Source organism: Canis lupus, chromosome 3 (genome assembly GCF_011100685.1).
Source record: "Canis lupus familiaris isolate Mischka breed German Shepherd chromosome 3, alternate assembly UU_Cfam_GSD_1.0, whole genome shotgun sequence".
Lineage (NCBI taxonomy): Eukaryota > Metazoa > Chordata > Mammalia > Carnivora > Canidae > Canis > Canis lupus.
The window spans coordinates 25,278,838-25,306,811 of NC_049224.1; the positions used below are offsets into that span (position 1 = coordinate 25,278,838).

Sequence of the window (27,974 nt, forward strand, 5' to 3'; positions counted from 1 at the left end):
TCTCCACTGCCTCACATCAATTTTCTCTTTCCAATTGCCAGCTACGCTAAACTTCAAATTTTAGCATCAAAGATGAAGACAACCAGCTCACCAAGGCTATTTAACCAGTGTTAAGTATGGTATAAAAGGTCAAATCTCATGAAATCTCAAATCTCATGTTTTCTCATGAAAACACACACACACAGACACACACACACACACACACACACACACACATACACATTCATTTATAGAGCTTCTTGTCCAGGACCCTGGAAAGGTTTCAGGCATCATGTTCTAATAATTGTATGTTTTTGTAAAACCTGTAAAAATAAGCTGTTTTCCAAATGTAGTCAACCAGTCAACTTTTCCTCTATGCCCATTACTGCTTATCTTAGTTTGGATTTCCTGAGAAGCAGATCCTGAGACAAGGATTTAAACAGAAGTAGTTTATTTTGGAGGTAATGCCAACATCATTAGGAAACATCATTAGGGAAGCAAGGAAGACAAGAAAGACAAGGGAGTTAATAAAGTGAACATTATCAAGCAAAGTACCACAATGGGCAAAAGAGTTAAGTCCTGCTGGGGAGCTCTAGGAAATGGTGTAAGACACACTCTAGAAATGTTCTACTCAAGGGACAGATGAGCTGGGGTATTTATCCACAACTCCTGAGAGTTGCTGCATGAGGGTTAACTCCCAGGAGACATTAAATCTTTAGCACTTCCAGCTTGCCATGAGCACAAGGACAGTCGACTTAGGGGGCAGTAACTGGCAACGAAGAGATGGGTCAGGATGCAGTAAGACGCAAAGAAATATGGGTAGGACACGGACAGGCTCTGCTTGAGTTCCAAATTTCTAGGCCAGATCTCTTTATTCTGCCCCAGATTCATAAGCCAAACTGTCTACTTGGACCTCTATTATAGGACCTGCCTAAAGGCATCTCCCATATCAAATTCCTACCCTCTCTTATTTCTCTCTGATTACAGAAATTGGTATCGTTCTCCACCCAGAACCCCAAATAAGATACCTAACAGACATTTGTGATTCGCCATTTGGTTCCCAAAACTTAATGAACCAACCTCCTAAATACCTCTTCTTGCTCTTTCCTCTCACCCCACCGTCTAGGTTTAGTCCTATTATTTTTCATCTGAACTATTCCAATAATCTCCTTAATGGAGTATCTGTCCCTATTCTACTCAGGCTTACCTGCCATGTTAAAAATCTCATTGCTTATAACCCTCCAAAATCTCCATTGGAGATTCCTCCAATGGAGGAACCTCTCCATTACCTCCAGTCAAGATTCTAAGTCTTTAGTTGAGGAACAAAATGACCTGTTCCCTCTCCTCATTTCCAGGTTAATCTCTTTCACTACTTTAAATACATTATATGTGCCTTCCCACAGATATGTATTCATAGTTCTCCACACATGATAGTCGAGTCTTCGTGTATGTGTTTCCTTTTGCCATATCTGTCCTTTTCCATATCACCTGCCCAGTCAACTCCTACTCATATCAAACATTACTTTCATTGACATACTGTTCCAGACCTCCCAGGAAGACAGACATCTCTTAGGCTATGCTCCTGAAGCACTAACAATTACATACTGTTGGGTTAATAATAAAGGTATCCATGGGAATAACCTAAGTTCCTTACCTCAAGATCAGAACATACTAGAAGTGATACAAAATGAAAGATACCGGGGGATCCCTGGGTGGCTCAGTGGCTTAGCATCTGCCTTCAGCTCAGGGCATGATCCCAGAGTCCCAGGATGGAGTCCCACATTGGGCTCCCTGCACGGAGCCTGCTTCTCCCTCTGCCTGTGTCTCTGCCTCTCTCTCTCTCTCTCTCTCTCTCTCTCTGCCTCTCATGAATAAATAAATAAATAATCTTAAAAAAAGATACCTAATGGACAAACATAATATCATTCATAATATTCAACATTAAATACGAAGAGCAAAGATCCTTTTTCAGGAAAAATGAAAAGTCTCCATTTCAGTCAAGAGCTCTCTTACTGAGTTATCAGTAGACTCAGCTCTGGAAATCCACCATGATATGTCAAATAAGGTCTTTTTATATGAGGACTAGATCTTACTAAGATTATGATTATTCAGATGAATGAGTTCTTTAGTGGACTAGCCCACTACCTCTGTCATCGGTCACTTTACCATTAACAAACATCATCTAATCTGATTAACACTCCTGCCTGACAGCCCCTTAACATTGCTATGCTGCTATCTGACCTCTGCCACTCCAGGATCCCGGCATTCCAACTGAGACTAAGGAATCAAAGATACTCCTGCCTTCATCCATAGTCTACAGACAGCCTCTAAAGCACCTCTCAAAAATCCTGATCTTGTGTTCCCAATGTATTTTTCAGCTCAGTGCTATAAGTGTCCTCTGGGCCTTCACAGAAGAAAATAGTTTTGGGGATGGAGAACAGGACATGCATGATAAAACCATTCCTATATTCCAATTCTCTAATTTATTAAATTCATTTTCTTCCTCTATATTATGCCAACGAGTTTCTGGTCTATTTCATTTAGTGCATGTCACTGTAGAGGTCATATTTTAATCAACCAAGTAAACGGTTAGAAATATTCCCAGCTGCTCAAACCAGAATATTTAACCCAAAATCTGGTAAGAGGACCTATTAAAAAAATTCAATTCAATCTAAAATTATGCACTTCCCTCTCTGAGCTAGCACCTCCAGAGTTCATTCCTCCATATATTCCTCCAAGTCTTTTGTTGCATAAATTAGTAAAACCTTGAAATTTTTATTCCCCTATATTTGACTTTGCAATTGGTTCCCTGGGATATGCTAGAGTGTGATTCCAATTGTCTAAAGACATTGAGGAAAATCGGCACCCCCTAGCAAGGTAACTATCTTTGGTGAGGTCAGAACAGCTTCATCTCACAGGATTGCTTCTGCTAGCAAGAAAACCAGTGGAGTTTACGGGTTCAATATCCTTAAAGTTGTCTAAATTATCTCCAAAGTTACTATTTTTCAAATGTCTTCTATTTTGTAATCAGGGTTCTCATATTCATTAAGATCCGATGGGGTGCCTGGATAGCTCAGTAGGTTAAGTATCTGCCTTAGGCTCAGGTCATGATTTCAGGGTCCTGGGATTGAGTCCCATGTCGGGCTTTCTGCTCAACAGAGAGTCTTCTTCTCCCTCTGTTTGCACATGCGCTCTCTCACTCTCTCTCAAATAAATAAATAAATAAATATTTTAAAGAGATCTGGCAGGTCTGTGAATTCTACCTACAATGCCTTTTACCAATTTGCAAGATCAAACCTGTGTGTGTGATTTCCAACTATGTCAACCCCTTTATAAGATCCTTATAGATCAGTCATAGAAACTCCCTGGATTTTTCTTTTACCACATCTATAGCTGTGAATTTTATTTTAGTTTTTTTTAAGATTTTATTTATTTATTCTTGAGAGACACAGAGAGAGAGAGAGGCAGAGACCCAGGCAGAGGGAGAAGCAGGCTCCACGCAGGGAGCTTGACGTGGGACTCGATCCTGGGTCTCCAGGATCAGGCCCTGGGCTGAAGGCAGCACCAAACCGCTGAGCCACCCGAGCTGCCCTAAAGCTGTGAATTTTAAATCTCAAGCTATTATTTTCTTTCTGTAAGCCCTCTAGCACAGTTAGAAAGAGCCAGCTTACCCTACAGGATATCACCCTATAGGGTGATGACCATACCTGTAGGGTCTTACCATATCTAGGGTGACTTTCCCAGTCTGTCTGGCACCGTTCTGCTTATGTCTGTTATCCTGGAATTGTTAATGACTTTCACTTTCAAAAGTGCCCCAGTTGGACCATAAGTTACATTTACCCTTCAAGTTCTATAGCCTACCACACCAACCATTTATACCACCAGTGGACATTCAAAATAACCACAATGAAAATTTCATTATGGAATGACATGAGCTGTTTCCCACTCTCTAATGCTACGAGTCCTCCCTGGTTTGCTCGATAGGGCCAAAAAATCAATCCTAGGTTCCTATGTTCTTCAAGGTTTGTTCCCTATAACTGTCTTTAGTATAAGAATCAAGATTCTTAGATACAAACTACAGAATCTATTCCAGGTATTAAAACAACAACAACAAAAATTCACTACAGAGTATGAAGAGCTTACAGAATTCTGAGAGGGCTGGAACCAAACCTATACTCACAGCCAAGAGAAATGTCCAACATAAGACTGTTTTATCAGAAACCCCAAACATTGCCATTCACGCTTGGCATCAAAGATGGTACCAGACTGTAAACTCATCAATCACAGCTGCCCAAAAGATTCAATTTTTCTGTGCATGACCCTCTACCCCACATTGTTCCCATCTGCTTTCCAAGTTCTGTACAGGTCATGTGTAGAACCCTAGTTAGGGAAATACAATATACCTTTTATACATGGATCTCTGTAACAGGGACGCCTGGGTGGCTCAGTGGTTGAGCGTCTGCCTTTGGCTCAGAGTGTGATCCTGGGGTCATGGGATCAAGTCCTGTATTGGGTTCCCTGCTTGGAGCCTGCTTCTCCTTCTACCTATGTCTCTGCCTCTCTCTCTCTCTCTTTGTGTCTCTCATGAATAAATAAATAAAATCTAAAAAAAAAAAAAAAAGATCTCTGTAACACGCAAGAGATGTTGGAGAATCTTTGGTGAAAATTCAGGGGAAGCCAATCTTCAGTATCTGTCAAGAACTGGCAAAGACAATGGAGAAATCCATATGTAAGAAGAATGGTGATGGCTGCAAAATATCTATTAAAGGAGAGCTTAAGGGACACCCTCTCATTGCCAGCGGGTTTAAGAGATTTGCTTTGAAGCTGTGTTTGCATAGCAAGCACACTGTTGTTAGCTCAGTTGCTTATTTCAAGTGGTACCGAGGAGAGTTAATGGATGTCTACATCAGACAGATGAGACAAGCCTTGGCACCACAACCAGATGGAAAAGGTAAGAAACTGCAAGACTGTTACCCATCTTTTACAAATTGAACTGGGCTGCCTCTGAACAGCAAAGTAAATGACTAGAAAGCCCTTGAATAAAGTGTCCTACCATATTGACAATGGTCTTCCCAAAACAGCTCTGGGAAAGATTAAGATTAATTTTTAAGACAAAATCAGGATATAATTTCTAAAAATGCAAAGTGTTTCAAAATACTTTAAGTTCTGAACTTCCAAAGTTGGATTTATTATTCTATATTATCACATCGGAACTGACACGAACAAGAAAGACCAAATGTTTTCCCCTCTCTAAATGACATCATTGTTTTTTTCTGTCTTTCTAACTTGAAATATCCCTTTGCTTTCAAAGTCGTTTTGGGGCAACAATCATATTTATCTCTGTGGGGTTCCTGGGACAACTTTTTCATTACCTCAAGTCTATCTAAATAGGCCAGTGGATGCTCCAAAATGTATTTTTCGCACGTATTTCCTTTTTTTAAAAAAATCAAGCCATGAGGTGAAAACTTTATATCACAAGCCAAAGAGGACAGAACAGAAATAACTCCTTTCAGAACCCATTGTGGACTTTGTGAGGAAGAGGGGCCTGTGCTATTACACATAAATTTTGCAGATCTGTTGGCTTCTCAGTTCATAGCACTCGACTCCCTGGCTCCTCAGCAGCTCCTTTTCTTCTGCTGCATCTCGAGCTTTCAACTGGGGGAAGTGGGCCGGAGAGGTGATGAAACCATAGTGCCGCTCCAGATACCGCAGGTAGATGAGCATGTGTAGTGCGTAGGCCAACACCAGCAGCAGGATCAGGGACATGGCCAGGCCGATCAGAATGGCTGGTGAGAAGGAGGAGGCACAGTCTCGGGCCTTGCCAAACTGCCTCCCCTTGATGGTAAAGCCTTGGATCTGTCAGGACAAAGAGCTGAAGTGACATATTCTTTCTCTCCTAAGATCTACCTCTCAGCTGGGCTGAGGATTCTGGACTCCTAATTAACCAAATTTAAGACATGGGGGCCATACTTACTGAGTAATTTGAGCACACGATCTAACAAACGTGAGTGTGCTTATGGGGATGGTGACGCAATTTTAAATCAAGCCTGACCCAGATACTCTGAGATGCATGGTTATCATATTAAAAGGCTCATGAAGTTCAAGGCTCTGAAATAAAACCTCTTTTAATCTGATCCTTAGAAATATTCTAGCCCATCTAAAAAGTAACTTTGTGATGTCTCTAAAATCCAAAGTGCACTCAAAATTTTATAAATGTTAGGGTAAATTTCACAAAGAATAATTAAATCTCACTTCCGCTGCCTTTGATTCTATTGAAAGGAAGTAGGCAGGAAGAGTCTCATAGGAGAGGATAGCATGATCCCCAATGAGGCAAAATACAGATAATAAAGGCCAACACGGAACTTTTTTTATGTACTAGATGCTGCTTTAATTCATTTAAAAATCACAAGAGCCTATGAATAAGTTACTATTTTATGGGTGAGGAAATTGAGGCGCAGAAAAGATAAGTAACTTGCCCAGAGTCACACAGCAGTAGGTGCAGTGAATTTATTTTCTTAAATTTATTTTATGTTATGTGATTTGATCATTTATTTAAGTGCAGTGAAGTTATAATTCAAACCCAGGCAGTTTGGCCTCAGAGTCACTTCTCGGTTTACAACTCTACAAGCCCTGGTATGTTCTGTATCTTCTTCCTCCGGACATTACCCCCCACTCTTTATCAATTGTACCATACAGACTTGGTACTGTTTTTGGAAGAGCTGTATACCAGTCCCTGTTTGCACCCTGCCCAGAGGATGGAAAGAAGAGCTTTCTCACATGTGCAAATGAAGCAGCTCAAGTACTTAGAACTAGTAGAGGTTCAAACAGACAACTGGCTCTGTATCTAAATACAGTCACAATGAAAGAAACTGGGCTACAGGGTGACTACTCTATTAAGACCAATCAGTTGTGGAAGGCAGCTCCCACATTTAGCTGGCTTTTAGAATAAAGTCCTATACAATAGCAACTCAGTCACCCAGTTGGTTTCAAAGGGGTACATCAGAAAACCAAATTATCCATGGGTGCTTTGGGAACTCATTTTTATGACTTCAGTGGGTGCTTTCCCATTTTTTTTTTCATGCTAAAATGACTGTAGCCATAGACTTGAGAGGCCTTGTCCATACACTAGACTGAATCCAAAACAGCTCTTAAAGGAGATTCCTGGCCTGACTTCTGGGATCCTTGGCCCACCCCTCTCCAGAGAGGCAAAGTGGTCTTCTCTTCAGACTAGTGCCTGAAAAATCAAGCTCTTGACAAAATGACAAAAGATGGCCTCATTTGATGCTGCAACTCCAGTCAAAGAAAATGTCCTCACATTGACTCTACTTTAATCCTTAAGACGGTTGAGACGGTTTAATCCTTAAGATGGTATCTGTGGAGAATGCCTGAAGGGTATGTTTCCATCCATTTTTCTAGACTACTGGTTGCAAACATGCTATATCTAGCCCACAGGTTACTTTTGTTAGGCCCAGAGTTCTGAACATCCTGAGATTTCCCTTTAAAATCCAGACTTCTAGCTTCTATTGAAAAGTCAAAGATCCAGCAACCCTGAGCCTGCATTCCTAAGAAGCAAGACTTAACTGGAGTTGAATAAATATACTCCTTGTGATGCAGCCTACACTTTACCAGTCCCCAAATGGCCCACCAAAGGCATCTGTTTGCCATGCACGTGGCATCACTCTATACTTTATTCTTAGAATAAGTCAGATGGGCAGTCACCAACGTGGAATGCAGCCTCCTGTACGTATACCTTAATCACTAGCGCTACCACCTCTTGCCTAGACTGAGCTTGCATTTTGGCATCTTCTTATATTAAATGTGTTTTAACAAGGCCCACCTCTGGCATCCCCTGCTGTGTTCACTATAAGGTTGCTATTGAAGATACTGGCATAGGCTGCACCATACCAGCCATAAAATGTGCTGCTCGCAAGCACATTTCTAGTAATCTTATGAGCCCCAAAAACATGTAATTGAGCAATTCTTTCTTATACTGGATGCTCCAAATCTTCAGAGCCAAATCACTGTGCTGTTTCCACCCAGATCAGATAGATGGTCATGTGGTTTTATGGACCAACCTCATCGGTGGCTCTACTTGATCCTTTCTTCCTTTTTCTTAAGTCCCATATCTTTGCCCTTTTTTTTTGTTTTACATTTTTTATTGTAAAATATATGTAACATAAAATTTGCCAACTTAGTGATTTTTAGGTGTACAGTTCAGTGGCATTAAGTCCTTTCACATTATTGTGCAACCATCACCATCATCCATCTCTAGAACTCTTCATCTTGCAAAACTGTAACTATTAAACACTGATTCCTCCTTCCCCTTTTCTCCCAGCCCCCTGAGAACACTATTCTATGTGACTAATGTAGATACTTCATATAAGTGAAATCATGTAAATATTTGTCTTTTTGTGTCCGCTTTATTTCACTTAGCGTGGTATCAAAGGTCATTCATGCTGCTGTCTGCTTCTGCATTTCCTCCCTTTTATGGCTGAGTAATATTCCATTGCATGTATACACTAGCCTTTGTTTTTCATTCATCCATCGATGAACGTTTGGTTATTGCCAATAATGCTGCTATGAACGTGAGTATACAAATATCTGTTCAAGTCCCTGCTTCCAATTCCTTTTGATATATACTCAGAAGTGGAATTGATGAATCACATGGTAATTCTTCGCTTAATTTTTTGAGGACCCTACCAAACCATTTTCCACAGAGGCTATATCACTTTACATTCCCACCAGCAATATATAAGGGCTCTAATTTCTCCACATCCTTGCCAACAATTGTTATTTTCTGTTTTGGGTTTGCCTGTTTGTTTTCTTATCATAACCATCCTAAAAACTATGAAGTGGTTTGCGAATTTTTCAAAATCAGTTTTCTTCCAGTGTTTCTCTAAGTCACCTTAAATCATTCCTGAAATAAGGTAGAGGTATAAATTGATCAATTCCTCTGTTCTAATCAGGCAAGATTATGTGTGAATTATTCTTTGTCTCCATTATTACTTACTTCTTGCTCTTTGTGCCTGCTTCTCTTTTTTAAGGTGTAAGAGAAATATATATAATACATACTTTATAAATATTAATAAATACATATATTATATATATATTAAAGTGCCTTTGAAGTCAGACAGCCCAGAATTCGAATTCTGCTTCTACCATTTACCAGTCATATCACTTTGAAAAAAATATATAATCATCAGCGTTTCAGTCATCCCATTTTTAAAACAAGGATAACAAGAGCAATCTTGCAACATTATGACATCTTGAAGACAAAGTATGTAAAACAACCACAATGGAGCTGACACACAGAGAGGACTCAGAAGTAGTAGTTACTGTTATCCATGCTTGACACAGTCCTGGGTACTGCCACATATGTTAGGCCATGACTTCTTTACGTCCATAAAACAAAGACCAGATATTAAGAGGGTGAACTAGCTTATCCAGGGAGCTGACAAGCAATTTGAAACCAAGTCTTTCTTTCAGTCTCCAAAATGCAAGCTCCTTCCCTATCCCACACTGCCTCTCAACACCACACCTCTTCAAGCTGCTGCAGGGGCGGGGCGGGGGGGATGTTGGAAGTAAAACCATTTACATTCGCAAGAGATTGGAAAGTGCCCATAAATGGGACATGCAAAATCCCGCCCATTTCAGTGTGTTGGAAGAACAAGTGAAGCTTTTTTTCATAGGTAAACAGGACAGAGGAAGTTGACAGATGTCTCTCTGCCTGACATTCTGGTGGTGAAAAGAAATGTCTAATGCCCCCATGCCTTTCCCCAAATACTTTCAAGAGGATCCTGGGATATTTTTGACTCCCTGGCTGACAGTTCCAGTCCTGTGCTAACTGCCAAAGCTGTCACTCATGCCACAGATGTACTTCTTATCTGTCCTGATAGGATCACTGCTCCACTCCCTGAAGGAAATAAAATAATTATCCAACAGTTCCTCTCCCCAGAAGGGCCTCTCACTCCAGGAAGTGTCAGTCACTGGGCTTCGCGCCACAGCTTCCCTCCAGCTTGGATTGCTGGCATTCCTCATTGATAATTATTAGTGACTGCATAAATGTGAATGTAAAAGCAAGTAGGGGGAACATAGGGTGTGGATACTGTTCTATCCTATTCCGTTTCATAACTTGGAAGATAAAGAAAAAATACCAATATCATTTTAAAGATGTCCATTCCTCTCCTTTCTCTAAATGTCTGTATTTCAGGTTTTTTCAAACACTGAGTTTCTTTGGCACCAAATATACAGGTGCACTGAGCATATGTTTCAGTTTGTTACCTGGAAATCAACAAAAGTGACCTCCCACAGGCTTGACATATCATCTGTGTCGCTGGGCAACAAGAGGGCATCATATCGCTGCAGGCTGCTGACATGCTGGCAGTGGTAGGAATAACTTGATGGAGCATATACACCAGTTGCGTTATAAGTTGCTTGGATTGAATTATTGACAATAATCTCGACTCGATGCAGACTAAACCAGCTCTGGAGGTACAACTTGTTGTAATTGGTAAGGGTGAATCTGAAAATAATTACAAACAGTATTATTCTTAAAATCCTTTGATGTTTGCTGACACAGGAAATCATCTATGAACAGTGCAATTGCACCCTCTCTTGTCAAACAGTAGAACTGACTCAGAGAGAGAGTTTACTTCTAGTTCTGAACCAGAATCTCTTAATAGGTACTAATGAAAACAAATGTCAGAGCAGACCCCCAAATGTGAACAGTACAAATTCCTTCAAAAAAAAAAAAAAAAAAACACAAAAAGCTCATTTTATTTTTTTTTAAAATCAAAGTTTGATTTTATTATTTCAAAAAAGTTGAAAAAAAAGGAATGGATAATAATATAGAATTTACTAAATAAACAATGGTCAAAAATAATAATGAAAGCATTTGCTGTATCAAACTTCCTTCTATGTTTTTAATGTGTATTTTACCCTAACTTGAGATAGATAATATTATCCTCATTTCACAGGTGAGGATTCAAGATACAGAGGGGTTAAAAAATAACATGTGCAAGTTTATTCAGAGATTAAGTATTAAAGCTGGGCTCCAAATCCAATTTGAGACCAGAGCCCTTACTCTTACCCATTTTAGAATGGAATATTACTCAGCAATAAAAAGTTATAATATGTCATGATCATTTTTTCATTTAAAAACAAATGTGTGACTGTGTAAAAAAAAATTCTAGAAGGACAGAGATTAAAATGTTAATGGTTACAAATAGTGGTTAAATTATGAGTGATTCTCATGTTCTTTTTATATATAAATATTTTTTGATTTTTCTGTTTTCTGGTCATGTATTGGGCTCCTAAAGAAGCAGACCCTGAGACAACAATGTGAATAGAAGAAGTATTTGCGAAGATAGTCCCAAATGTATTTGAGAATTCAAAATATGTCAAATGGAGAAAAGAGAAATGACAGAAGGATGGAAGACATCTAAAAAGGACACATTATTAAGCAAGTTTCCACTGTGGGCAAGTGGGATTTAACACTCACAGGGTACCCTGGGAGCCAGGGTAGTTTACATGCCTGTTATCTGACCTGAGGGTGAGGGAGCTGGGGTATTTATACACTTCTTCCCATCATCAGTTGAGAACTGCTGGAGGCAGTGGATCCCTTTGGCTAAAGAAAACTTGTAGGTAAAGAAAGGCTGACAGTTCAAAGTTGAGCAATGGACTATAGTGCTCTGAAATAGAAACATTCAAGTGATATAGATGAGGTACTGACAGTGTTGGCCGCATACCTTTATCATTAGAAAAAAAATATATATATATATAGCTATTTTCCTTTCAGGGGATAAAAGCACTATTTGAATAAAAAACTATTCCTCATTCCTATATCAAACAGATATGTATATTTGTGTTTGTATATATGTTTGCTCACCTTGTGGGATTCTATTTTCCTTATAAAGTTTCTCTGAAAGGTGATGACATGTATTTTCTACATTACGACCAGTGAAACACTAGTGCTTCATGATATGTAGGCAAATATTCTGAGGAAAGAGCTTTCCAAAGTAAACATAGGAAATGAGAGGTTAATCAAAGTCACCAAGTGCAGCAATCTTCCTTAAGAGCATGTCTTCACAATAACTTGAATACACAAATTTATGCTGTGAATCTCCAAAGGGAGGACATGGTGTACAGTCTTTCTCAAACACATTTGACCACAGAACTCCTTTCCTGGGGAATCTTATAAATATTTTTACATAGCAGAAGTGTTCCACAGAACACAGCTTAGGCAAGCAAGACTGCGCTAGCACATCCTGATGGTTTGTTCAAGTAATGTTAAAGACACAGCTGTTTATCTCCACTAAGAGGTTGGTCCTATAGGAACAGAGAAATTTTATTTTTATAAGAAAAAAAATGTAATGCCTTCAAATTGTCCCCCACTCCTGGAGCAATTCCTAACTCCTTAAATAAATTACTGTTGGCAGATGCATTCTTCCACACATAAACTCAGTGAAATGTAGGCCTGTGTTGTCTGCTGAGACATCAACTAACAAAGACTTTTTTGGTATTATTAAATGATAAATATAATTCAATATAAGGCACTATCTATTAAAGAAGATCACATTTTCAGGCTCATGTGATTTCTAAGCCCTAACTAAAGAAGGAAAAATCTATATAGATGCTTTCATAGAAACTAAAGAAAGCATTACTATATGATTCCACTATAATATCACTAACTTTGTATAGCTAGCTATGTGTGGCATTTATTGTGTCACAGTGCTTGGCACATGCAGGCCCTTGATACTACATGTTCAATGAATAAGTTACATGGAGCCAATGTGAAGTGCTGAATCTATGACATTCCAAAGTAGTATCCATACCTACCTTATATCAAGACCTTTGGGAATTTCAGCATCACCAAACTTCAGAGACAAACTAAGAAAACAAAAAACACAGTCTATCAAAATAGAAATAACCTTTATGTCATGCTACTCTAAAAAATTAGCTCAAAATGGAACAGCTGAAAATAAAAATGTATTGAATAAACAGATAGCAATTTTATAATCTTGGACTAGCCAATGGCTTCTTGAAAAAATATAGAAGTATAAACTATTAAGAAAAATCCACATATTGGACTTTATTAAATTCAAAATCTTTACTCTTCAAAGGACAGTGTTAAGAACGTAAAAAAGGCAAGCTACAAAACAAGAGAAAATATTCACAATACACAAAGAACTAGTATCCAGAATATAATAAATAATACCAACAATTCAATAAGACAATTTAACTTAAAAATGGTAAAAAGAGGGATGCCTGGGTGGCTCAGTGGCTAAGTGTCTGCTTTCGGCTCAGGGCATGATCCTGGGGTCCAGGATGGAGTCCCACATCAGGCAGGGCATCTGCGTCTCTCATGAATAAATAAATAAAATCTTTTTTTAAAAATGGTAAAAAGATAGGCACTTCACAAAGGAAGATATACATGGAAGTAATATGTACATGAAAAGATGCTCAGCATCATTAGTTATCAGTAAAATATAAAATAAAACTACAATAAGATAGAAGCATCACAAAACAAACAAACAAAAAAGATAGAAGCATCATTGCATGGTAATTGAAATAATTAAAACTTTAAGAGCCTACTCTTGGGGTACCTGGGCGGCTGAGTTAGTTGAACATCCGACTCTTGGTTTCCTCTCAGGTAGTGGTCTCAGGGTCCTGAGATCAAGCCCCAAGTGAGGCTCAGCAAAGGGAATGGAGCCTGTGTGCGATTCTCTCCCTCTCCCTCTACTCCCTCTGACCCTCCCTGCATCTCTGCTCTAAAAAACAAACAAAAATCTACCTTAAGCTCTTAATATCCATATTTATTCACATTTTTCTGAAACCTAACATGAGAATTTCCTGAATGTCACACAGAATATTACCAATTTACAGCAATAACCACATTTGTTCCCCTTTTAACCTAACTCTTCTGCCTGGGCAACTGATGAGAGCCAGATACCATCCTGTACATACTGGGATTGGTAAAACAGGAGAGGGACACCAACGTTTTGAATCTGGGAGTTTATGTAAGAGAGAGACAGTGGTCCCCCTTGACCCCTTGAAAGAGGGAGAGAAATATTTGCTTCCTGAATGTCAAAAATTGTCCTTGGCACATGAAAAGAGAAGAGTACTAGGTACCTACCTCACAATGTAAGCCAATGACTTTTATCAGATTTTGGATGGAACAAATAGCTCACCCTAAGGGAGACAAATGGCTGCATGTCTAATACCCACGAAGGTAAATAACTGTCTCTCAGAGGAAGACAAGTAGCCTCTGTGGGTTTCCAAGAGCTGGAATGATTCCATGGTTCTGAGTTTCATTACTTCCTGACAGGTAAACACATTCTTCTAAGGAGGTAAATCTCTTACTAACTCCAAGGCTTATTTTTTAACCCAAGTCCCAGTCAAATTTGTTCGGAAATTGCTAACCACGCAGAAAATTGTTTTCTTTTACAATCACTGATCATACCAAGTGTCAGTAAGGATGTAAAGCAACTGGGAAGGTAAATGGTACAATTGTTTTAAAAAACAATTTGCCAGTTTCTTTTCTTTTTCTCTAAGATTCTGTTTATTTATTCATGAGAGACACAAAGAGAGAGGCAGAGACATAGGCAGAGAGAGAAGCAGGCTAAACATACATATACCATATGCTCTAGCCATTCCACTCCTAGGTGTTTAAGAAAAATGAAAATATACACTCCTACAAAGACTTTTACATGAATGTTTAAAGCAACTTTCCTTGGAAAGCTATCAAAAAACGGGCTGGGCAAAATCAAATTTCCATCAAGAGGTGGGTGGCTCAACAAGTTGTGGTATATCCATATAATGCAGGGCTTACTACTCAGCAGTAAAAAGAAACATAACTTTGACACATGTGACAATGTAGAATATCAGAATCATCATGCTAAGTGAAAGAAGCCGGACTAAAAAAGAGTACACACCATAGAACTTTTTTTATTTAGTAAAAACTTTCATACATTTTAGAAAGAGAGTGTGTGAGCAGGGAGGGCCAAGGAGAAGGAGAAAGAATCTGAAGCAGACTCCACACTGAGCACAGGCAGGGCTCAATCCCACAACCGTGAGATCAGGACCTGGGCCGAAACCCAGAGTCAGACATTTAGCCAACTGACCCACCCAGGTGCCCCATATGATCATATTTATATAAAATTCTAGAAAATGTAAAATCACATATAATGATAGAGAATAGATCAGTGGTTACCTGGAGGGTTGGAAGTAAGTAGGAGGGAAAGATTATAGAGGGGCACAAGGAAACTTTTGAGGTGATGAAAATGTTTGCTGTTTTGAGCGTAGTACTGGTTGCATGGGTGTACAAATATGTCAACACTGATCAAATTGTGTACTTTAAATATGTGCAGTTTAGTGTATTTTATTTATATTTCAATGAGGTTGAAAAAAAAGAATGAGAAAAAACTAAATAACTGAAATGAGAAAATGTGAAAAATTTAAATACAGAAAGGATGATGCAGTTATGTGACATTATAATGTCTAGAGGTTATAACACCTAAATATACATTATAAAACCAAAAAAGCAAGAGTGGATAGCCATAAAACATCCAATTAGAAGCTTGAAAAAATATCACACAAATGTGATATTTGGTCTTACTTATCAAGAAATAGAAATGTCAGTAAATGAGCTGAAATTTATCCTCATACTATTTATGGGGAAAGGGGAAGGGGTATTTACAAAATAAATCAGATAAATAAAGTTACTAAGAGAATTATCTTTATTTCCTAATATTGCAAGCTTAGATACCCGAGAAGCATTCATTTATGAACACGTTGTAAGCAAATTAACTCAATAAAGCAAGTCTCCAAAAGGGCTTTTCTCTAAAAATACTCTGATAGTCTATTACAAAGAACTTAAGATACTTTAAAGAAATAAAACTTATTTCTTTATAAACTTGACTGGTCACTTACTTTAACAGAAATTTTTATATTTCTTCCAAGGAATCAGAATAGCTTAGTTATCCATAAACTGACTCTGTAGCTGATGAATTAAAACCTCAAAGCAAAGCGATACTGAGCCCATCTAACTGCTATCCCCTTTTCCTGAGGGAGCAGCTCGATGGCCTCTAAGCTTCTGACACTCCAAGAGCTTTCTCTAGCAGCGCTGGTTTTGATGAAAGCTGTTAACATGCTCTGCTGCAGAGTAAAAAAATGCCTGATTTCAACAAAGCAAATTCAACAATGATTCAGTGAGACCCTCCTAAGTACCAGGCACTGCACCATAACCTGGGAACACGAAGGAGATATATAATCTAGTAAGTCACTCAAAAAAGAACTGCTTTTACTCTTCCAAGCGCCCTAACCTCCCACGTTTAAAACAGACTCTGAATTCCTAGACTATAATTGCTTAAATTCAAAATACGCACAGATGCTCAGATTATGCTCTATTTGTAGGGCTTTCACTATTTCAAAAGATTTCCGTAGCAAATCTGTCTGCCAACAATTTGCCTTTCCCTGAACATTTTGTTTCCAAGCATTAAAACAAGGTCATCTTTTTTTAATCTGTGCTTTCGACCTTACATGGTTATGTCTTTACTGGGGTTTATTCTTTCAGCATCTCTGCCTCTGGTTCTTGAGAATATAAGATTTCATAGGAATGAGGGATGGTCTCAGTAGCTGGTCCCTGCATGCCTCGTGTACTGGGAAGCTTCCCATTCATCCCCGTGGGTGGGCTGTCCAGGATGTCTGTACACTTGACTGAACAGGACACCAGGAGGTGGATGCTGCTCACTCAGGACTCATCCTACTAGAATTCTTAGGTGTTGACCAAGAAGAAAAGTCAGGTCCCACCCAACCATTCCTTTGTGCGTTGTAAAAACCAAACTTTCTCTGGGTCTCTCTACCAGATAACTAGGCATAGGCACTATTTTACCCTAACTAGGAAGATAATACTACTACTTTGAGTAGCCTTTGACGAGTTCTCGAAGTTCTCATGCATACATTTCCCCATGTGATTTTCACAATTCTATAAAACAGGGCCAAGAAAGAGGAGGTGAAATGTCATTTTTAAAGACATTTTAGGCCCCAGATTTATTACCAAATAAGCTGCATGGACTTATCAAATTTCCTAACCTCTACAAGCCTTGATTTTGGATGGTAACAGTCTGTGACTCAGGGACTTATTCACAAATAGCATTGTAAGGAATAACAGATATTGTGCCTGTGAAGTCCTCACACTGTGCCTGGCCCTGGCAAGTGCTCCAGGCCTGTTACAATTAATAGATGGCATCATTTCCATTCATAGATGATGCTATGGTGGCTCCTATTTGTAAAGTCACAAAGTTCACTAGCAGAACTGGGTCTAGAAGCCAAGTTTTATTCTTTCTGTCTCTGGGTTCCCGGAGATCATTAAGATTTCTAAAGCCCAGCAAAAAAAAAAAAAAACAAAAAACAAAAAACAAAAAAAAACACAACTGTGGTGCTCTGATCTTCCCCACAAATATCCTGGGGTCAGAATAAATGGAATCAAGGCAAGCCAGTCAGCCGCAGACAAGCAAGAAGATCCCCAGGCAATCAGCCTCTCTTCAGGCAACTGACCACAAATAAAGAGCCCTGTAGGGAATTAATTAGAGTCCAAGAAAAAAGTCCTGAGCTCTCAGCAGTGCTGGAATCTCTTTGGTAGTCCGTGCTGCAACAGAATAAACCAATTTGTGAGGACTCTGGACGCTTATACTTAAAATTCCCTAATTCCCTAATAAGAGATCATCATTCTGAATAGCAAGCTACTTACTAAAACTTGTAATATTCATATAATCCATTTTTACCCATCATCAATAATTTTTAAATGAAAAGTAAAGCTTAGGAGTAAAAAAGTGTTTCCAATCAAATTACATAAAATAAATACACACACACAAAAATACACAGTATACAAAGCATTATGCCCATCTTAACCAGGCCAAAACAAATGCAGACAATCTTCCAAAAGCTTTCATTAAACCAGCAAATGTTGAAAGCAAGGAGATTTACAGAAAGCAAGCGGGATATGCCAGACTTACTCCTCCTCAACCAAAACAAATACAAGCAAAAAATTTTCGCTTGGATGACTAGAAAGCAGAGAAAGGTACTGGAAATTGATTTCTTCTTCAAAAAGGGTATTTGTTCCATCTGCTTATCTTGAATCAAAATGAATTATTATAATCATTTTGAACAAATGTCCTAAAGAATCCTCTGACATTTGCCACTCAAAGGTACCCTTGCACATTTGCAAACTGGCATCATTCCACAGCTTCAGAGCACTCCCTAGAAGCAGACATCCGCCTTGGCTAGAGTCCGCCTTCTCTGTTTCACCCACTAGAAGATATAGGACTCTGCGTACTGATACATGATTTCCACCCTGCTAGGACTAAAGTAGTCTGACACCTCACATTTGGAGTTGATACCAAGCCTGGAATCCTGTTCATCTTTCAGAACGAGTTTGGAAAACCCTCACTTTCACAACTCTGATTTGACAAGGTATTTTAACAAGAAAATTGCTGGGAAAAATTATTTTTTCAACTTAATTTCTGACTTGGTCTTTCATTTTAGATATTAAACAGTTCATCAGAGATGTGCTTCAAATTCACTACAAAGGAACCTACTTCCATTTTCTGAAATGTGAGAAAACTGGATCTCCCAGTTAACAGACTAAAATCGCCCGAAGGGCCTCCTCCAGCAAAGCAGTCAACTTACGTGGCACTTTCTTCACTGCAGTTTGAGTTGATAATGTCCACGGTTGCCTTCTGGCCAAAAGCTTCATCTGTAAGGTCCAGCCAGGTCTGATTCTTAAATTTTATTGTTATTCCTTTGGCCCAGAAAAGAATGCAGGGAATTCCATCCATGGAGACATTAACTGGGCTATGATGGTTGAATCCATTCCAAGGTTCTTTTTCTAAATGTCCTTGTCTGCTCGGAGTGTAGTTGGAAGCCTGGTTAACCAAATAAACAAAATTTAAGAGATGGATTTGTTTCCATGGCACAAAAGGCTCCTTGGAAGTAAAAGGGCTAATTCACAACCTGTTGAAACTCTCATCTCTCTAGCTCCAGAGTCCACACTACAGTGAAACAGAGGAGGTAGGTAGACTCATCTTAATTATTTAACAAGACTAAACTGATATGTATACCTGAAAAGTACTTGAACCTAGTTCCATAAAGCACCAAGATTGGAAAGGACCAAATTGTTTAAGAAAAAAAAAGCCAACTTTGCAAATAATAATTTTAGCAATATAGACTTTCAAAAGTTAACCAGGCTGGGAGAGAGAGAGTGGGGATGAATAGGTGGAGCAGAGATTTTTATGGCCGCAAAAGCAATATTCCGTATAATACTGTAATGGTAGGTAGATAGCATTATACATTTGTCAAAACCCATAACATGTACAACACAAAGAGTGAATCCGAATGTAAACTATGGGCTTTAGTTAATAATAATGTATCAGTATTGGTTCATCAACTTTAATAAATGTACCACAATAACACAACATGTTAAACAAAGGAAAACTGTGGAGGGCAGGGTTTGAGGGACCACATAGGAAGGAACCTCCTATTTTGCTCATGTTTTCCCTGTAAACCTAAAACTATTAAAAAAAATTTAGTAATTAAAAACAAAAATTCACCATGCCATGAAACTAATAGCAGTAATCTCTTCAGAAAATAGGAACCCAAAGAAAGCAGGATTTAAAAATAAAGAAATTAGCATGTTAAGCAAAAAGACATACAAGAGGATTCTAGATATCAGCATAATTCTCCAGACCAGTAATGTCCAACAGAACATTCTGCAATATTGGATATGCTCTATATTTGTCCTACTCAGTGCAGCAGCCACTGGCTTTCTAAAGCTATCATGGCACTGGAAATGTGGCTAGTCCAACGGAGGAGATTAATTTTTAATCTTACTTAACATTATTTCATTTGAATTTTAATTTAAATAGGCACCTGTGGCTAGTGGCCACTGCCTTGGACAGTGCAGCTCCAGATCATTTAATGTACATAAACTAGCAGGGTATGCTAATACCATTCTTCATCTTATGAAAACTTAGGAAGCCCAAGACAATGCACTTCAGTACTTGACTCCAGAAGTCACAAAGACAGGTCTATATCTGAAAGAAGATCCACTTATCTAGATCAATTATCCCATACCAATTACTCTAGTGTAAGTACAGAAAAAAGAGAAATTAAAGAGGCAGCAGCCATCCAAGCTTACCAGTAACCAAAGACAAAGTGTTACTATAGTGATCCTGTCTGAAAAGCAACTATTGTTAAACAATATACAAGAGCAAGTAAAACTTTAGTTTTTTATTTACTATAAAACTACCATAATACATTTCCCCACCCAAAGCTTAAGCAAGAATGTTAGTTATTAATATTCATATTATTTATATTTTCACAGTTGCTCTGACCTGATTGAAATGTGTTTTAAAAAATATTTTTAAAGATACAATCTAGTTTCCTAACATATCCATACCTTTATGATTGGTATTGTTGTGAAATTCTGGATTGGATTCACATCTCCATTACTCTGATGATCTGTTAAACAAATGATATGAGTACAAAGGCTAAATGTCAGATTTATTCATGTAACTGAATGATAATAAAATGCAAAGCACTGTAAAATCTACCAGGTTTGAGCCTCTTCTGGATCATTATTTAAAATATACCAGTTTAAGAGATTTTTATGTAAGAGACTCTTGCTTCAATCATCAATACTCAGGGAAGCCCACCACAGACGACACTCTTCTCAACTCTTCAAGGAATCTTACGGGCAAACACAGATCTTACCATTTATAATCACTTCTTTATTTGAAGATGTTCGAGAGATGAAACTAGAGAAAATAAAATAAAAAGATGCTGAACAAATATCTATATTTCAGATTTCACAGGAAGTTTTAAGGAGGGTATTTCAATTTATTACATCTCAAGAGTAAAAGACAGAACCTTACCTGTCAAAACTGTCCACTTTTTCATAGTGAATTTCTGATTTTAAAAAAGTAGTAATACATGTTCTTCAAAGAAAATAAGGAAAGTCAGGATTTTTTTCAAATTTGTAAACATCAACCCAAATTCTTATCCATTGAATATTATTATTATAGACCTACCATGTGCAAAATAGTGTGCTACAGAGGTCTAACCAAAATAAATAGTAACCAAATAATAAACCAAATAATCAACTAATAAAATCTTTTACAGTGAAATTTTATATTCATTGTAATTTTACCATATTAAAACAAAAATATTCAATCCTTTTTATTTAAAAAAGGACTCTAGGGGTATCTGGGTGGCTTAGTGGTTGAGTGTCTGCCTTTAGCTCAGGTAGTGATCCCAGGGTCCTGGGATCGAGTCCTGTATCAGGTTCCCCACAGGGAGCCTACTTCTCCCTCTGCCTATGTTCTCTGCCTCTTTGTGTCTCTCATGACTGAATAAAATCTTTAAAAAAAAAAAAGATTCTATTGCCAAAAAGCTCTTTCTGAAAATTATGGGGATATAAATTATAATATATATCCTTCCAGTGTTGCACTCTACATACACACAAACACACAGAGGTACACACACAACACACATAAATCACATAAATTTACTTTTTATAAAATTAAAAAACAGATATGTATAAACATCCTGTTTTGGAGCCTGCAAAATTGTTTTCAACTTAAAAATATATCACAGGGATGTCTGGATGGCTCAGTGGTTGAGTGTCTGCCTTTGGCTAGGTCATGATCCTGGGATCCCAGGATCAAGTCCCACATGGGCTCCCCATGGGGGATCTGCTTCTCCCTCTGCTTATGTCTCTGCTTCTCTCTGTGTCTCTCATGAATAAATAAAATCCTTATTAGTTATATTAGTTATATTAGTTTCAGATGTACAATATAGTGATTTAACAATTCTAAACATCTATACATCACCTGGTACTCAATATGATTTTCTGACATAATTTTGAATTTCTTGTCGGTATTACATCATAGAAATGTATCAATTTACTCAACCAAATTCTCATTAATATTTAGGTTGTTTTCAATTAATAAACAATACTACATTGAACATTATTGTGGATTGTTTGTTCGTATCCCCAAGATTTTCCTTAAGATAAATTCCTAGAAGTGAAATTGCTAACTTAGAAGGTCTATACATCTTTTTATCATAGAATGTTGTAAACATACACCAAACATAAACAGAAAAACATAAGCTCTCTTCCCACCCCCATGTACTTGTACCCACCAACAGCTTTAGTAATTATCAAGTTATAAGCAATCTTATCTCACCTTTGAGCTCACCCACTTCCCCTCTCTGGCATTATTTTGAAAGAAATGTCAGAAATTATATGATTTAAGTATATATTTCTAAAAGATAAGGACTTTTTAAAACAATAGCCCATTACATATAGAAAATATTAATTTCTTCTAACATTAAATATCATGTCCGTGCTTAAATCTCTAATTGCATCATAAATGTCATAAAAATTTTTAGTTTATTGCCTATTTAAAATTTTTCAGAACTTGTACCTTGTAGTACAAGGTAGTTTAGAACTTGTACCTTGTAGTTTGTAAGAATGCAGACCAAACTGTATTTAAGACATTACAATTCAAGACAATTATATATAATTATTACATAAGCTCAATATATTTACAATTAGAAATATATATAGTACATATCATGATCCCTATGCAAAACATAATTTTAGCTAAAGAGTTACTAAATCTGTATCAGAATGTGCTTTAAAACGAATTATATGGAACCAATTACACTTGAATGCACCATTCTCTTGGCAATGCAACTACTATCTATAGCTAATGAGAATTTTTCTTTTAAGATTTTATTTCTTTATTTGACAGAGAGGGAGAGCACAAGGAGAGGGAGCTGCAGAGGGAGAGGGAGAAACAGGCTTGCACTGAGCAGGGAGCCTGACATGGGGCTTGATCCCAGGACCCTGAGATCATGATCCGAGCCAAAGACAGACGTTTCACTGACTGGGCCATTCAGGCACCCCTATATAATGAGAATTTCTGGAGAGGACAAGTTGGTGACCATGATGTCTATTCATTGCTACTGATAAATTCATGCATGCATACACTTTACTCTCACTTTATCAACTCTACCGAGATATAATTTAAGGACAATGAACGACATCACTCCGCGTGTATAATCCGACGAGTTCTGGCCTATGCATATATCCACAACAGACCACCATAGACACAGAACACTTCCACACCACCAAAGTTTCCCCATGCACTTTTGCAGTAGAACAGTCTTCTATCCACTCTCAGCCACAGGAAAGCTAAAGAATTGCTTTCTGTCACTTTAGGTTAGTTTGCATTTTTCTACAGGGGCAGGTTGGTGGGTTGTATGACTGTTCCCAACTCCTCAGAAACAACCCAAAATGTATATATCCCTGCCCTTGGCCATACGCTTTGCAGCACCTCCCTGCAGGTAGAGAGTATTTCCGGCTCCATAAGTCTCTGCTATGTGTCTTGGTTGAGCCAAAGGAACAGGAGTGGAAGTGACAGTACAGCAGTTCTGCAGAAACTTCTGGAGGTGCTGCACATGTCTGCACCTCCTTGCCCTCTTCCCTCTGCCACGATGGTGTGCCCGAACATGGGCTGCTCTGTCAGTCTAGGTCTTGGAATGACAAGACATGGGAAACAGAGCTGGAACAGGTCTGCAACAGGCTACTTGCAGCTATCAACTTGTAACATGAGTGAGAAATACGTGTTTGAGATTGTAAGATTCTGGAATGCTGAAGTTGTGTGTTACTAGAGAAAAGATGACTGAATGGGAGACAGTTTTTTTTTTATAATTTATGTCTTGGTAACCCCAGATTTTTTTAAAACCATGTACATGCATTACTTTGATGGATTTTTCTAGTTTATTCTTTTTAAAAAGATGCCTTCTGGGGCAGCTGGGTGGCTCAGTTAGTTAAGCATCTGACTTGTGATTTAGGCCCAGGTCATGATCTTAGGGTAATGAGATGGAGCCCCGTATCCAACGCTGCACTGGGCATAGAGCATGCTTAACATTCTCTCTCTCTCCCTCTCCTGCTGCCCCTTCCCATCCCACCACTCTCTCTCTTTCTCTCTTTAAAAAAAAAGAAGAAAAAAGATGTCTTCCTTTTGAAATTTATAAACTAGCATTCTGATTTATATAGTAAGTCTCTGATGAGTAGCATTAGCATAAATCAGTCCTCAGAGGCCCATTACACCTAGGAGCACTAAGATATTTAATTTCCTGAGCAGCAAAAGTGAGGCTCCAATCAGTAATCATGTAATTACAATAGAGATGTACTTTAGAGAAAAGATCTCTATCTTACCTTAACTCCAAACTCTATACAAGTTACAAAGTGACTAAATACATGAAAGGAACACTAATATCAAGGCAATAACTTCTTAAAGAGCTTCAAGCTTTCTGATATCATCATAAATAAATAGACTTTTTAAATTTATTTTAAACTTCATTTATCCAAAAATCGCATTTCATGATACATGATTAAGTATTCAATTTTAAAAGGTCTTAATGAACAAAAACAGAAAATTATGAGATATATTTTATCTAAATAAGATGTAAATTAATCAAGTCATTTGGACATACCTAGTTAGCAGAACAGTTTAATAAAAGTTTCCTGAGAAAAAGTATATGAATGAGTGGATGAATAGATGGATGGATAGATGGATGGATGAGCTACCATACTGATAATATGCTTGGCTTGAGATTTTGCTCTACTCATTAGAAGTTTTCACGTGTTCACAAATGAAAAGCTTTTAGAAGACAACAAAGGCTTATTTTCATTTCAATGAATCTATGGTCATGAATATACAGTAACACTCCCATACTTTTTTTTTTTAATGAACTATAATTTAAATAGGTCTTTCCCATACCCATATGACTGAATTAACAGGGTTTTATGGGAAACCACAATTGCAACCAAAGATAATCTCTGAACTAAAGTAAGAATTGCAAAGAATTACTGGTTAAAGTTATCTATGTGTGTGGCGCCTAGCTGGCTCAGTCAGTTAAGTATCTGCCTTTGGCTCAAGTCATGATCTCAGGGTCCTGTGATCAAGCCCCACACCCATGTCAGGAGCCCTGCTCAGAGAGGAGTCTGCTTCTCCCTTTCCCTCTGGCCTTCCACCCATTTGTACTCTCTCTCTCTCTCTCTCTCTCTCAAATAAATAAATAAATAAAATCTTTAAAAAAAATTTTTTAAATAAAATTATGTATATGAATAAAATGAGAAACACTGGTTAAAAATTTTTTTAATAAAAAATTTAAGAAAACCTACATTGTCTCTAAAACATTCAGATTCTTGTCCAGTAGAAGGGAACTCTGCATCTGAAACGTAATCAAGAGCCCTAAGCTTGTAGTAGCTGGTGCCACATTTTTTATATACGAGGTAGTCCATCATGAATCTGCAAAGTCATGCCTTCATGAAGGTGAAGGAGAAGCAGCTTTGTCATGGTTCTATGCAGGATGAAGAGCCCATTCCCACCATGGCCTCTAAGGCCCTCAAAGACCTGTTAACTGTGCTCACTTCAACTGAGTGTTATGCTATATGTTGGCAAATTGAACTCCAATAAAAAATACACACGCACACACACACACACACACACACACAAAACCTGTGCTCACTTCATTTGACCTAGTCCCCTGTCCTGCTCTAGCTACACCAGCATTCCTTAGTTCAGCTCCTTGAATGCTTCATGTTCCCTTCTTCTCTCATAAGAGTCTTACTACTTGCTGTTCTCTCTACCTAGAATGTTCTCTAGCCTCCCCTTCCCCTTACCTCCTAGATACTTCCTCCCTATGCTAGAGATCACAGCTTAAATGTCATTTCCATAAGAACACTATTCCTACCATCTCAGATCAGTTCAGATCCGCCTATTATATGTGCTCATAGCCTCCCACACTTTTCTTTCACAGCATAATTCACATTTGATTAATGATCGTACCTCCCCCACTAGACTTAAAGCTTCATGAAGGCAGGGACTATATCTGTTTTGCTCATCATTGTAGATGCAGTACCTAGCTCAGTGCCTAGTACTTAAAAGTACCAAGTATTAAAAACATTATGTGCTACATGCATGAATGAACTAACAGATTAATGAATGAAGTCTGAAAGGGAAGTAGAAAATGGGAGATCACACAGGATGCTGGGTAGAAAAGGAAAAACATTTCCTTTTGTTTAAGGAATGCTTTAAATACAATTTGAGGAAGGAATATGTAAAGACAGAGTGGTGACCCCTACTCTTTCTAAGCTTAGGAAACAAGTATTAAGCTTAAAATACAATCATTCTTCCTAGAGACTTAATAACCTTGAAAAGACCCATAGAACTGAAAGATAGGGGTTTTTGGGGGTTTTTTTAAAGATGTTATTTATTTATTCACAAAAGACGGGATCCCTGGGTGGCGCAGCGGTTTAGCGCCTGCCTTTGGCCCAGGGCGCGATCCTGGAGACCCGGGATCGAATCCCACATCGGGCTCCCGGTGCATGGCGCCTGCTCCTCCCTCTGCCTGTGTCTCTGCCTCTCTCTCTCTCTCTCTCTCTCTCTCTCTGTGTGTGACTATCATAAATAAATAAATAAAATAAAAATAAAAAAAAAAACAAAAGCCACACACAGAGAGAGAGAGGTAGAAACATAGGCAAAGGAAGAAGCAGGCACCCCACAAGGAGCCATATGTGGGACTTGATCCCTGACCCCAATCCAGGAACCCGGGATCACGCCCTGAGCCGAAGGCAGCAGCTCAACCACTGAGCCACCTAGGTGTCCCTGAAAGATGTTTTAAATCTCAGATCCATGATTTGAAAGACATTCACAAAACAGCAACTCTTGTTTCTTTCATAATAAATTAATATGCTATATTATTAGATTCAAATGATCAGTGATTGATGTGATTTCTAGGGTCCCTTCTGAAGCCAAGATTATTTAAACCCATTAACCTTGCTTTAAAAACAGAACTGGGATTTTCATAGTATTTGGTGTACATTTTACCAGTGTAATGCACAAATAAGTCATTTCTGTATAAATGAAGTAAGGACACCTTATTAAGCCTTAACAACCTAAGGAGTATAGGTCACTTATTATTTGAAAATGAACTTGAAGAAAAGCACTAATTAACTTAGAAACAATGAGAAAATACCTACACGTAAAGTTTTTATCAGCTGGTGACTTAAAGATTCTTTAACAAGTTTTGGCAGACCATTCTCCCTGGCGCTATCCTTGGTGTTCACACTAAATTCCCTGATGTATTTGTTGGGATGGCACATAATGAGCAATTAGGAGATATGACATAAGTTAATTGATATTCAGATTCCAAATAGTCTCCCTGATAGATAAATCTCTAGTTTCCCTTATATGACATGGAAAGAGAAAAAAGACAAAGGACACAGAAAGAAGAAGTTTTGCTTGTTAGTTTTAAATAGTATATACTCCAAACAATTATCATCTTCTACCAGTTAAAATGATTCATCACCTTTTCTCCAAAGGACAGGTTATATATTTCTGAAGTTTTTACATTTTTCCTTGCTCTCTCCTCTCATAGTAATGGAAGGAGAAAACCATAAAATTAATATTTACTCGTAGGTCTAAAAGAAACCTGAATACTGTTGTGAGTCATTTTCTCGTAGATACATACTTTGATACATAATACAAATGTTTCTTGTGCATTTTGAATAATCCTTGCCTCTTATAATAAAGACTTTGTTTTCATCTCATATTTATAAACTCTAGTCCAATGATTTAATAAGCTACTGAATGATCTAATAAATCCAACTTGAATTATAAACAAATATAGCTATGCAACAATATAAAGAAATTACAGAACCATCTAATTTCACACTTGCATTGAAGTTCACAGATGCATCAAATTAAAAAAAATGTGCAATGACTCACCTTACATTCTTCCTTGCAAGAATCTGGTCCAAAGTTAGTGAAAATCCCATACAAAAAGAAATAAGTGAAAAACTAAGCAAGATTTTTCTTCCCATCAAGAAATGAATCAGTTTCTTCAAACCAAGCACATCT

The 27,974-nt window shown here is 37.9% G+C and overlaps 1 protein-coding gene across 1 annotated transcript; it reads right to left on the minus strand.

Annotated features, from left to right (window-relative positions):
- On the minus strand, positions 1 to 27,974 carry ATP6AP1L (ATPase H+ transporting accessory protein 1 like). The gene is made up of 7 exons (XM_038532416.1): positions 27,843 to 27,974; positions 20,749 to 20,792; positions 20,435 to 20,496; positions 18,667 to 18,902; positions 12,817 to 12,867; positions 10,261 to 10,501; positions 1 to 5,835 (listed from the first exon to the last, which is right to left on the minus strand). The coding sequence occupies exons 1-7, from the start codon at positions 27,935 to 27,937 to the stop codon at positions 5,533 to 5,535; spliced, it is 1,032 nt and encodes a 343-aa protein (XP_038388344.1). The 5' UTR covers positions 27,938 to 27,974; the 3' UTR covers positions 1 to 5,532.